Source organism: Chionomys nivalis, chromosome 25 (genome assembly GCF_950005125.1).
Source record: "Chionomys nivalis chromosome 25, mChiNiv1.1, whole genome shotgun sequence".
NCBI lineage: Eukaryota > Metazoa > Chordata > Mammalia > Rodentia > Cricetidae > Chionomys > Chionomys nivalis.
The window spans coordinates 9,364,885-9,378,107 of record NC_080110.1 but is presented as its reverse complement, the minus strand read 5'-3'; the positions used below and the strand labels follow the sequence as shown (position 1 = coordinate 9,378,107).

At 43.6% G+C, this 13,223-nt stretch overlaps 1 protein-coding gene across 2 annotated transcripts in view; it reads right to left on the bottom strand.

Moving 5' to 3' along the window:
- The window catches only part of Nr2c1 (nuclear receptor subfamily 2 group C member 1), a 47,472-nt gene that overhangs the window by 29,796 nt on the left and 4,453 nt on the right, over positions 1-13,223 (bottom strand). For both annotated transcript variants that reach the window (XM_057758078.1, XM_057758079.1), the window contains exons 2-7: positions 8,075-8,147; positions 5,155-5,349; positions 3,952-4,030; positions 1,516-1,695; positions 959-1,106; positions 780-870 (exon numbers count right to left, since the gene is read on the bottom strand). In XM_057758078.1, coding sequence (XP_057614061.1) covers positions 780-870; positions 959-1,106; positions 1,516-1,695; positions 3,952-4,030; positions 5,155-5,349; positions 8,075-8,128 — 747 coding nt within the window. In that variant the 5' untranslated portion in view covers positions 8,129-8,147. The remainder of the gene's footprint in view (positions 1-779; positions 871-958; positions 1,107-1,515; positions 1,696-3,951; positions 4,031-5,154; positions 5,350-8,074; positions 8,148-13,223) is intronic.

Here is a 13,223-nt window from a genome sequence, read left to right as displayed (position 1 = left end):
TCAGGGGCTGCACATCATCCTGAGATTCAAATGTGTGTTCCGACTGAGGGATACCAAGAACTTCCCTTTACTTGGACTATCAAGTATTTTGGCATTAATAAATCTAGCAGGGAAAATAAGAGGAATACACGCAAGAATTCTGTGCTTTTCTTCTGCTGGTTTTTGTCAGGTGGGCTCACAATACATCACAGCTGACCCTCAAATCAGAGTAGACCAGGCTAGAGTGTAGACCAGGCTGGCTCCACTTAGGGTCAGTCCTGCCTTTAGCCATCCAAGTTGCTGGGATTACAAGAAGTGTACCATTATGTCTGGTTTGGGTTTAACATATTTAATTAATTTTCTAATAAATTTGATTTCAAGATGAAAGAAAAGAAACTGGGAATATTTTCAATTTTTGTTGCTTTCATGTTAAAGATAAAATTTTAGTGGCATGGTGAAGAATTCTATCAAATAATTTTAGTTTTAGAAACAGGAATTAGGGACTAGAGAGATAGTTTTGCTGTTAGGAGCACTGGCTACTCTTCCAAAGGTCATGAGTTCAATTCCCAGCAACCACATGTTGGCTCACAAATCATCAGTAATGGGATCTGATGCCCTCTTCTGGCACGCAGGCATACATGCAGACAGAACACTCAAACTGAAAATATACAAATAAGTAAAACCTTTTAAAGAAGGAAACAGGGATTTTTGCTCAGGAGCAGAGCATGGGGCCAAGGGCTATAAGTCCAGCACTGGGGGATAGAAGGGCAAGAGACGGGCCTTGAAACTGTACTCCTTACCTTATCCGGTGTCATTAGCATAGCTGGTTCTGTTTTTATCCCAGATTGGTGAATATTTACGAACATTCCTGAATCCAACAGTCCTGTAGACCTGTAACAAATAAAGCCCAAATTTTAGTCTTACTTGATGTGGGAAGAGAAGCAAAGGATCCAGCTTCTTAATGTCATCTGTATGGCACCTGGTGGTGTCGCCATCCGTCACAAAGGTCGGAGTTGCAGCCAGCGGGCTTCGAAGGTCTTTGCGGATGTAGATTTTTTCTGTGGAAGCCGCACAGTTGGAAGATTTTTCTCGGGATACTTCAATGGGTTTTCTTTCACACTGAACGGCTATAAAAACATGTTAAATAATTATACTACGATACAGACGCTATGGGAATTTGTAAATCTAAGCTTCTTGTCACCAGAGGGAGACACTTTGAATCCCAAAGGCGACCGTCAGTCTCTACAGTCTCTCCACGTTCAATGATGCTGCCCCTATTTGCGAAACTGGTCAACTTACATCTTATCCTGCCTTCCTATTTTGCCACTCCTGTGGTAGAAAAACAGAACTCTTAAAAAACCTCACTGCCAAGAACTGAAGGGAGTCGTCCCTTTATGTATACAGACTTTAATTACAGCCACAGAAGAGTGACCGAAACAGCCTGCGGAGAGCTGACCCGCTAGAGAGAGCTAGCTTGTATGCACATTCCATGTGCTGCGGTCTAAAAACCATCACCCCTTCCAAGCAGGTACATACAGTCCTGCTTCATCCCGAAAGCGATGCAGCGCTGTAACCTGCAGTACTGACAGCGGTTCCGGTGGTGCTTATTAATTACACAGTCTTTGGATCCGCGGCACGAATAAACTAGGTTCTTTCGGATGCTTCTTTTAAAAAATCCTTTGCAGCCTTCACAGGTTATCGCTCCATAATGACGCCCTAGAGACGAAATGTTTAAGAAAATACAAAACATACTATAGATTAGAAGCAAAATAAGTTCGTTTTTTTTTCTATCAAAGCAACAATATATAAAATGAAATTGTGATTTTGAGATTCTGACAAAATTTTCTTTTAGGATTTAAGTAGAAAACCAAACAACCATATCCTGTGGTAAGTTTAATGATAGACAGCTTTAAATTTTATAATGTAACATTAAAAGTATTGGAGGACTTAGGAACAAAGTCATCATAAAAATTCTATTATGTGCGTTAAAATTTCCAACCCTAAGAAAGCTCACAAATGACAGTTATGTCATCTATCATGCAACAACGCCCCCTGCTGCTGGGGGAATGCATCACCTGAAAATGCTAAGGAAGCCTTCTACCACCAGTCCGCATCCTTGGCTATAAGGGATGCTTTAATATTACAGCTCTGTGCTCCAGAAAACGGAAAGTGCTACCTAGTACTGGAATGATAATAACCTTTCTTTGTCAGCTCCACTTTGGAGACTCTTTTATTTTTTTATTTTACTTTATTTTTTTTCGAGACAGGGTTTCTCTGTAGCTTTGGAGCCTGTCCTGGAACTAGCTCTGTGCACCAGGCTGGCCTTGAACTCACAGGATCCACCTGCCTCTGCCTCCCAAATGCTGGGATTAAAGACGTGCGCCACCACCACCCAGCTACAAACTTCCTAATAAAGCGACTATAGTCTGGGGCTAGAGATGACTTGGTGGGAAGGACAGCTGCTGCCCTTGCAGCGGGTCCAGGACCAGTTCCCAGCCGCTGCCCTTACAGCGGGTCCAGGACCAGTTCCCAGCCGCTGCCCTTACAGCGGGTCCAGGACCAGTTCCCAGATGCTGCCCTTGCAGCGGGTCCAGGACCAGTTCCCAGCCGCTGCCCTTACAGCGGGTCCAGGACCAGTTCCCAGCCGCTGCCCTTACAGCGGGTCCAGGACCAGTTCCCAGATGCTGCCCTTACAGCGGGTCCAGGACCAGTTCCCAGCCGCTGCCCTTACAGCGGGTCCAGGACCAGTTCCCAGCCGCTGCCCTTACAGCGGGTCCAGGACCAGTTCCCAGCCGCTGCCCTTACAGCGGGTCCAGGACCAGTTCCCAGCCGCTGCCCTTACAGCGGGTCCAGGACCAGTTCCCAGCCGCTGCCCTTACAGCGGGTCCAGGACCAGTTCCCAGCCGCTGCCCTTACAGCGGGTCCAGGACCAGTTCCCAGCCGCTGCCCTTACAGCGGGTCCAGGACCAGTTCCCAGCCGCTGCCCTTACAGCGGGTCCAGGACCAGTTCCCAGCCGCTGCCCTTACAGCGGGTCCAGGACCAGTTCCCAGCACCCACCACCATCTGCAACTCCAGCTTCAGAGGATTCGACACCCTCTTCTCACCTCCACAGGTATCAGGTGCACACACCGCACACACAGATACAACCAGCCAAACTGCTCATACACATATTACATTTTAATTAACCTGTTATTCGACCAATCATTTCTTTTGTATACCATTAACAAATTACACACAGTTGAGGCAAAGTTCTAATGGAGAGTTTTCTAATTAAATTTCAAAAAAATCAATATAACAAAGACAAGCTGGGCCCTTAAGCTCCACCCCACCGACACCTGAACATATGTACGAACAGACATGAGTGAGAACTTCTGACAGGAAGTCAGCGATGATCAGAATTTACATGATCTCTCACTGAGCACTCAGACACGACTGAGAACGGCCCACCCAGGTCCTAGAGCTGTACTTCCCCAGCAGACCCCATCTAAACACAGTTGCTAACCATGGCCAGGCCTGGTTCATTACTGAATGGAAAGGTAACTGAATCAGAAACGCAGAACTCCAAATAAAGACTGACCAAAGAACCTTCTACTTCAGCAATCCAATCTACTCTGAATTCCTAAAACAGGGTTTGGGGAAGCATGTTAAAATAAATTAATGACATAATGTATCATTAAAGACCACAAATCATTTACCGGGGATCCCTTTGGCAAATATAATTTTTTACATTTAACACTTTTTATGTGTTTACTTCTACACAGGGAAAACAAAACCAATACTTGATGCCGCTATAAATAGAATTAAATGACAGTGAAGGAAAAGTATAAAAAGAGAGAGAAAAGCGAAGTTATAGGCCACAAAGATGAAGCATAAAAACATCCTTCTGTTTATTTTCTAATTTTAGAGGGAAAACAGCTGAGGAGCAGTCACTTTAAACAGTGTAAACTTCGCAGAATTATTTTTGAGCCTACCTGAGGCTTTGTCTCCACACACGACACAGAGGTCAAAAAGCTTATTTGGTCCCTGGTCAGGAGAATTTTCTGTAAAGAGCTTTAGAGAAGAAATGCGTCAATCATCGGCGAGAGCTTCATGCTGTCCAACGGTGAAAGAACAGCAGGGACATTGCTGGCTTCGACATAAGCAACTAAGAACTACATCTCTATGGATGCAGCAGCGAAGCCAGCCTTCTTCCACAGAGAAAAAATACTTCAGTGCGATCAAGGCGAAAACTGTGAGTACCTATTTCCTTCTTCCACGATAATCACAACTCATTCAGAAACCACCTTTGTTTCTAGTATTGTAAGAAGGGGTGGGGAGGGCAGGAGGCTCTTTGTGAATTCAAGTTCAGCCTGGTCCACTTATTTAGTTCCAGTCTAGCCAGGGCTACATAGGGAAGCTCTATCAAGAACAAAACCAAAACACCAAAATCCAACTGGTGGCTGAGAGCACTTGCTGCTCTTTAGAGGTCATGGGTTCGGTTCCCAGCACCCACATCAGGTGGCTCACAACCAATTTGTACACCTAGTTCCAGGGACTGACGCCTTCCTCGGACCTCCACAGGCACCTGCATACATGTTGTACGTGCAAATATTCTCAGGTACACACATACATATAAACTAAATAAATCCTTAGAAAAAAGTGCGATATGTAAATACGCGAGTATTTTTAAATGTAAGCCACTCATACACACTGACATTAGTCATGTATAAAATCATTCATATAGAAACACGTCTCAGTATTCTATAGTTCTAAGGCCTTTCATGACATCTGCCTTTGACAGTTCAGAACCTTTCCAATGAAACGACCCAGAGAGAGCATCGAGTAGAGCTGGTGGTGACACGGTGGTGTGAGGCTAGGGGACGAGGATCTTTGTGTGAAGGCAGCCTGGGCTGCACAGTGAGACCCTGGGTCACACAAATGAGAACAGATTAATTATAATTATGCAAATATGACTGCTACACAGACACCACATAACGGTCATTATTGAGATGAGGCAGAGGGGCCTTGAGTAAACTACGGAGCCCATTAACTTGTATAAAGAGCTCATCACTGTGTACAGCTACTAGGATGCTACTACGGAGCTGTAGTTTCTTCCTTCAGATTTACTTGTCTATTACTCTTTTGTTAGTTGCTTCCCCGGATAAGAAAAAGACATGTTTTTTACTGTGATTTACCTGGAGGTGTGGTGTGGACAGATCGGGAGTGGCAAAGAACAGTTGGTTGACCCCTGCGGCATCTGGAGAGGCGAGGAAGACCTTTCCCGGGGCGGAGCCTTCATGATTAGCCAGAATGAACTGCTTGCCCTGCGTGCTATGGTCAAGTGCTGTCACAATCTGGATTTTCTGCTCGCTCTGCTGCTCTGTAACAATCTAACACAACCATGCACGTTAATAATCGATTCAACCCAATCGTGTCTGCTTCCTTTTGAGGCAGGTCTGGCCTTGAACTCACAATCCACTACCATAACTGGCTTTTGTTTTCCTTTAATGAATCAATTTTAATCTCAAAACAAGCTAGAATAGCAAGTTATACACGTTTTAAATGACAATTCTCCTTCTAATGATCTCTGAGTTTGAGGCCAGCCTGGTTTACAGAGTAAGTTCCAGAACAGCCAGGGCTACACAGGAAAACCCTGTTTCAAAAATACAAAATAAATCAATAAATAGATAAATCAATAAAATTACGATAGCAAGATTATTTGGTTTTGATTATCACTACTTTGATTCCTTCCTTCACTACTTGTCACTCAATGGTTTTCCACCTGTGGGTTACGACACCTTTTGCAAACCTCTATCTAGAAAACTATATTTTGATTCCCAACAATAGCAAAATTTCAGCTATGAAGTAGCAATGAAAATAACTGTATGTTGTGAGTTAAAGGTCTAATGTTCACTTAGTTTTTAGAAAAGAGAACACGCATGACCGACCTGTCACTGGGTTGAAACATTAGATGGGTAAAGGGTATTTACTACAGTGTAACAGAATAATCTTTAATCAGATAATAAACTTGGTCTCAATGGAGAGCAGTAACCAGGTAAGCAATTCTCAGGTCTCAGGGGTGATCTTATGTGCAAGCCCCTGGTGACAGAAGGACACGTCCTGCTCTATCTAGATGTACAAATGCTTGAGAGGGCTCAGGACAGAACAGAGGTCTAGCTACACCTGCTGAAGGAAGCTCCTGAGGACATGTAGGCCTGGGGACATGTTCTGGCTCTACCCTGGCCGTCCTATGGGAATAAAATCAAGAAAGTGGGGGTGGGGAAGGCATAATAAAATTTCTAAGGTAATTAAAAACGCTTTATTCATTTAAAACTTCATATCATATTCTCTAATAGGAAATAACATTTCATGAAAACTAAGTTTATTTCTGCACTAAATATGCAATAGCAAGAGTGGTGCTGTTTTACACTTCCGTGAGCTCTTTCTCAATACCAGATTTAACAGAGTTGTAAGTTCATATCTGTTCCTTCCTTTGGACTATTAGCATATGCTGTTCTTGTTCAAACTTAAAAAGAAAACCCAGTCTTACAGAGATAGTGCAGAAAAGAATGGGATATTTTAATAGCATGTTGAACTGTGGAACGTGTTCATCGATAGCACCAAACATGGCGAGCAGCTTTGCAAAAGTCAGTGGCAGTGTGGACTCAGGAGTCACATCAGGTACAAATGGAGAACCCAGGGCAGAGAGACTGCTGAAGAAACAGGTTCTATGTCTCATGAAGTCATAAACATTTTAATCTTTTTTCTTACAATTAATCATTTTGCCACTATTATTTATACCCAGTCTGGCCTTGAACTTGAGATCCTCCTGAGTTCTGGGACTGTAGGCATGTACCAGGAGTAGGTACTAATATCCTGGGGAAGACTTATTTCTTAGTCCATTATTCCATTACTACAATCATAAGATTTACTTATATGAGGTAGTCAAACCATATCAACCATATCGTAGTATGGTTATGATACAACTTAAGTTTATCATAGTGTTTGAACAAACTATCCTATCTAGTTATTATTTTATTATTGTGCATGTGTGTGTGTGTGCGTGCACACATGTGTGCACAAAAGAGAACTGCATGTGTGTGGTGGTCAGAGGACACCCCTGTGGAGTTGCTTCCTTCCTTCCACCTTTCTGTGGGTCCCAGGGCTTGAACTCAAGTCACCAGGCTTGCTCAGAAACGGCCTCTACTTGCTAAGCCACCTCAAGGGTCTGATCCAGTTATTACTATCAGACCTTAAACCAACTGCCCTGGATTATACTGCAGATTTGGACTGAGCCTGCTTATTTTCAGTATTTTAAGTTTTGTACATTTACTTGCATGAGTGTGCACGTGTGTGCACATGTACATACATGCACCCCAGAGCATGCATGCACCCTTAACGCGCATGTGGAGGGAGAGGACACCTTCAAGAGTTCTCTTTCCTCCTCACCATACAGGTTCTGGGGACCAAACGCTGATCGTTAGATTTAGCGGCAGGCACCATCTCCCTGGTCCTTGAGACTGGTTGTCATGGGTGCTATTGCACAGCAGGGCCCATCTTTCCTACAGGGAATGGAGGCCAGGGAAGGTCACTAAGAGGCAGCGTTGTGCTTTCTGATGCTTGCTTCTGGGATCTGACGTGTGCCAGCGTTTTTAATCACTTCAAAAATAACCATGTCAGATGTGGTCAAAACGTTCAGACTGAAGAGTCAAAATTAACCGTGCCTATGGGAGTAACAAGTCACAAACTTTGGATAAAATCCCCAACACATATGCCATTAAAAAAAAAAAAAAAAGGATGTAGCCATTTAAGACTGGCCTCAGATTTCCTAATCCCCAAACAACATTCTCTGATGAAATCCCCTCCGACTCCTAACTCTGTATTAGCTTTTCATTTATTTTTATAAACATTTAGTCTATGTGTGTTCCACAGCCCCGTACAGACTGAAGTCATGCTACTTACCATAATTTACTGCATCATTTAACTCCTTCTCACCACACAGAGAAGCTATCTGAAAGCTCGGCTATCTCCACCCTGCACTCCAAAAGCTAGTACGAACATTTAGCATAAACGAAAGCTCGGTAGGTCAGCAAATGAACCGTAAACTAGACATACCTCACCCATCTGCTGCTCAATAATTTGATGTGCAATTTCTTCTATAGTCGCCATGATCTAACTGTCAAAATATCTGCCAGAGATGGAAAAAAAAAACCTTTTACAATTATACACATAATACCCAGTGAAGAATTTGTAAGTGGAATTATATGCCGCTTATGATTTTCTTTTAGACAATTCCAGTTAAGGTAGTGGGGTGTGGGAGGAACTAGACCGGTCGGTGGTTCTCAATGTTCCCAATGCTGCAACCCTTTAACACAGCGCCTCATGTTGTGGTGACCCCAACCATAAAATTCTTCTCATTGCTACTTCATAACTCTAACTTTGTGATTGCGATAGGTCGCAATGGTAAGGATCTGATATGCAGGAGATCTGATAGCCCACCCCTGTGAAAGGTTTTGTTCAACCCCTAAAAAGCGTTGTGACCCACAGGTCGAGAACCACTGTATTAGCCAAAACAAGATGGGCTGTGCACTAGCAATGAACATATTGTCAGCTGAGGGAGGTACATGCTGGGGGTTCATGTAACTATCCGTCCTAACTGTTGTAAAAAGCTGCTCCTAGAAGTCACGTGCTACTACATGGAAACACCCGTGCCTGGAGTAGGCCGCTTCCTGTGACCTGCTATTGGTCAGGGAGGTCTCTGAGACCCACAGACAATACAGGCAATTGCTGCTGCTGCTGGCTGTCCACGAGAACTGGACGCTATGACCCTACTGCTCTGGTCACAGGACGTAAGAGAAAGGAGGCTGAACTGTGCTGGAAGCTTCTTTCCTGCTGGCTAGCCTTTAGTGCTAGGTGTTGTGCAGGCTGGGGGATTGTTAGCTATAGTTGTACACAGTTGTAGGTTTTGAGATGTGACATTACTGACCTGATAACTAAAATGTCCTCATCGGGACAAACAGGTGGCAAGTCTGTTATGGCCATAACTAAGTGCTCTCCGCTATGACCTGAGGCCTGCTTCACAGCGGGAAATTCATGTCTAGTACTGTAAACACAGTAAGAAGCCCATGGCTAGACGGGCCAGGCTAGAACAAACAACATACAGAGAGCACCAGGACACTGCCAAAGACCTAGCCCCCTGAACAAAGGTGTTTGATTTCCTTCTGCCACTGTGAAGTCTTTCTAAGCTGTGATTCCTCTACCTTCAAGCAAACACGAGTAAGCCGGAGAGCTCCATCGTAGAATGTTTGCCTAGCGTGTCAGAAGAGGCCAGAGTTCAATTTACAGAAACATAAAGGCAGCAAGCATCCAAAGCGAGAACAACTCTCCCTTTCAAGTACAGCTTCTGATGACTTGAATACTGTCATTTGGTAACTTCCGTTTTAATGCTGCCATCAACCGAGGCTTACACTAAGTGTTGTCCCTTTCTGGTCCTTGAGGACAGCCGGATTATAACCAGCTAGTTTTCAAGTGGTGGACGTTAAAGTCCAATATGATTTATCTAACTGCAACTTCAAATTTTAAGTTTTGTGTGACTGTGTGCACATACGTGTGTGGAGGCCAGGAGAGGGCACGTGTGTCCTCCACCACCACTCTCTATCCTTAGAGGGGTCTTCCCTTGGAGCTGGGGCTCGTGTTTTCTTGGCTAGGCTTGAAGACAGCAAGTCCCACTAATACCCCTGTCTCTGCCTGCAAGCCATCCCTCCAGGCCCCACTTTACTATTTTGCAAAAGATCCAACAAACAGATTTACTATTACCCATCTTCTCAATATCCATCACAGTCTGGTCTTTATGGGATTTGGGCTGTTATTTGCTAAACTTTACATTCTAGCTGCAAAGACTCCCAATTCTTGCAGTGTACACGTGCTTCTCCATCCTTGGTAACGGATGTTACCTGAATGTCACAAATCACTGACCAATATATGTGCTCAAGACTGCACAGAAAAGAAGACAAAACAGGCATTTTTCTTCTTTAAAATTTTTATTTTTTATTATGTGCACGTACTTAGGTTTGTGCATGGGAACGAAGATGTCTGGAGGGCTGAAGAAGGTGTCTGGAACCTTGAAGATGGAATGACAGGCAGTATTGAGTTGCCCAGTGTGGGTGCTGGGAACTGAATGTGGATCCCTGGGGAAAGCAGGCAATGCTCTTAACTGCTGAGATCTCTCCAGACCCTTGTTTTTAAAAATAGGGTACCAGGTAGTCCTGCCTGGCTTTGAACTTGTTATGTAGCTGAGGATGACCATGAACTCCTAACCCTCCTGCTTCTACATATTGGAATTACAGATAAGTGCCAACATATTCTACAGACTGTTGATGGCGTAAACAATTCTACCTTCCCAGAGACGCAATTTGCCACTGTGCTTCAAAAACGTTAAATTGCTTATTTTTGGCACCAGAGGCCAAGTCCGAGTTTCAAGTTCATGGTCAGTCTGTTAAAGAGTGCTAGAATTCAGAACTGTAACCTCAAATTGTAATAGCGACTAAGTGCACAGGCTATTATATAATATCATTACCCGAGGCTGATTCTTCAGAAATAAGACAGTCAACACCATCTCTGAGAAGTATGGAAGTGAAAACACCCATGGCTGATGTCTTTAGCGGGTAATGAGCATGTCATTCAAGTTAGCAAGCTGAAGAAATGCTAAGTAAGCAGAGGACACAGAAGAACAACGGCCATTGCAAGACTTAGCAAAATCTTATGGAAGAGACAACTCAATTAGTCATTGAAGGGTTATGTATCTTTATTAGGCTGAGGTAGAAAGCCAGCAGCGTGGGGATGAGGGCTGGAGAGAAGGATGTTTTTCTGGAGGACCTGGGCTTGATTCCCAGCACCCACCTGGTGCCTCACAACTGTCTGTAACTCCAGTTCCAGGGCACCCATCCCCTCTTCTGGTCTCTGGAGCCATGAAGCATGAAGATGGAACACAGGCATACATGCAGGGAAAATACCCATACAGATAAAATGAAATTCCAAGAGCATTAACTTTGATCTCTCTCGTACAATCTCCTTCACCTTCTCTTTTCATCCTGTCCATATGAATGGTTGAATTAACAAAAAACCCGCTCAGTTTCTTAAACACTGTATCTCTATTCCACACAAGATCATGTAAGGGAGTCATCACAATCTGGCAACAGCAAAGGTTTCAAATGTGTAAGGACCAAAAATGAACTCAGAATCAAATACACAGTAAATCCAAGGTGTTGCCGGCAGCACAGGTCCCCCCCCCCCCCCAGTTGTACGGAGCCATGTCACTGCGACCTCTGCTTTAAACACAGAACATGTGCGTGTTGTACAGAACCTGCTTTCTTGACCTATGACACCATGAACTCCGCCCGAAACACCTCAGCTCAGACTACCGGGTGCTCTGAAGGTTCTTTCCCTAATACGAACTTTTCAGTTCTTAAAGAAACAGAAGGGTTTAATTACAGAAAACGATTATGTAATTATTTGTAATTATTATAAAAAAGATTTCCTAATATTTTCCTGCCATCTTTCTTCACTGTCTAATTATCAAATTAGCACTATGGTAGTTTAAAGGAGAGGGCCCCATAGGCTCCGAAGTTTCTAGTTGGTGGAATTGTTTGGGAGAGACATGTAGATATGGCCTTGCTGGAGGAACTGTCTCTGGGGTGGGTTTTTGAGGTTTTGTTGCTGCCTCAACATGGAAACCCTCAGTTACTACTCCAGCGCCATGCTTGTCGTCACGATCACGGACTTTAGCCCTCTGGAAATATTTTTTTTAAAGATTTATTTATTTATTATGTATACAACATTCTGCCTGGATGTATGCCCGCATGCTAGAAGAGGGTGCCAGATCTCAGTACAGATGGTTGTGAACCACCATGTGGTTGCTGGGAATTGAACTCAGGACCTCTGGTTAAGTCAGTGCTCTTAACCTCTGAGCCATCTCTCCAGCCCCCCCTCTGGAAATATTAACCCTCAAATTAAATGATGTTTCTGCTTTTCAAGACAGGGTTTCTCTATGTAGCCCTGGCTGTCCTGGAACTCACTCTGTAGACCAGGCTGGCCGCCTGCCTCCGCCTACCGAGCACTAGGATTAAAGGCGTGCACGCGGCTGCCCGACTAAACGCTGTCTTTCATAAATTGTCTTGGTCATGGAGCTTTGTCTATTTATTCAATAGAAAAATAAGAAATACACTTTCAGATTGTAGAAATTATAGGATGGATTTTAAAACTGCTGCTGCGGGGTCTGGAGAGATGGCTCACATACTGGTCTCACAGCAGACCAGGATCCCAGCACCCACAGCAAGGAACTCACAACTCTGGCTCCAGAGATCTGACGCTTTCTTCTGGTCTCCATGGACACTGCGCTCATGTGCTCTCCCCTCAACACATGTATATACATATGATCAAATTTTTATTAAAATAATTATATATGTATACACACATAGATACATACATTGGTTTATTGGTTTTTCAAGACAGTTTCTGTGTAGAGCCCTAGCTGTTCTGGAATTTGATTTGTAGGTCAGGCTGGCCTCAAACTAAGATCTACCTCCCTGTCTCCTGAGTACTCAGATTAAAGGCATGCACCCAGCATGCTCAGTTGATACAATATATTTTAATCATGTTTAATCCACTCTCCCAATTCTTCCCCACCTCCTGACATTTTTATTTTTATTATTAGTACTATTTTGGTTTTTCGAGAATAGTATCTCTGGGTAACCCTGATTGTACCAGAACTCACTCTGTAGACCAGGCTGACCTCAAACTAAGAGATTCACCTGCTTCTGCCTCCCAAGGGCTGGGATTAAAGGTATATATCACTGTTTAGCTATAAACAGCATTTTAAAAATTTAACCACAAATATAATTTCATAAACTAAAGTGTAGACTGAACTTTCTGTTCTGCCTGGTCCCACAGCCATTCAGTATTAAACACACAGAGGCTTATATTAATTATAAACTGTTTGGTCTATTAGCTTAGGCTTATTATTAACTAGCTTTTACAACTTAAATTAACCCATAGTTCTTATCTATGTTTAGCCGTGTGGCTTGGTACCTTTACTCAGTAAGGCATTCTCACCTTGCTTCCTCTGTGTCTGGCTTGTGACTGAATCTTTGTCTTTCTTTCTCCCAGAATTCTCCTATGGTTTCCCTGCCTACATTTCCTGCCTGGTTACTGGCCAATCAGTGTGTTATTAAGTCAATACGACAAATCTTTACAGTAAACAGAGCAT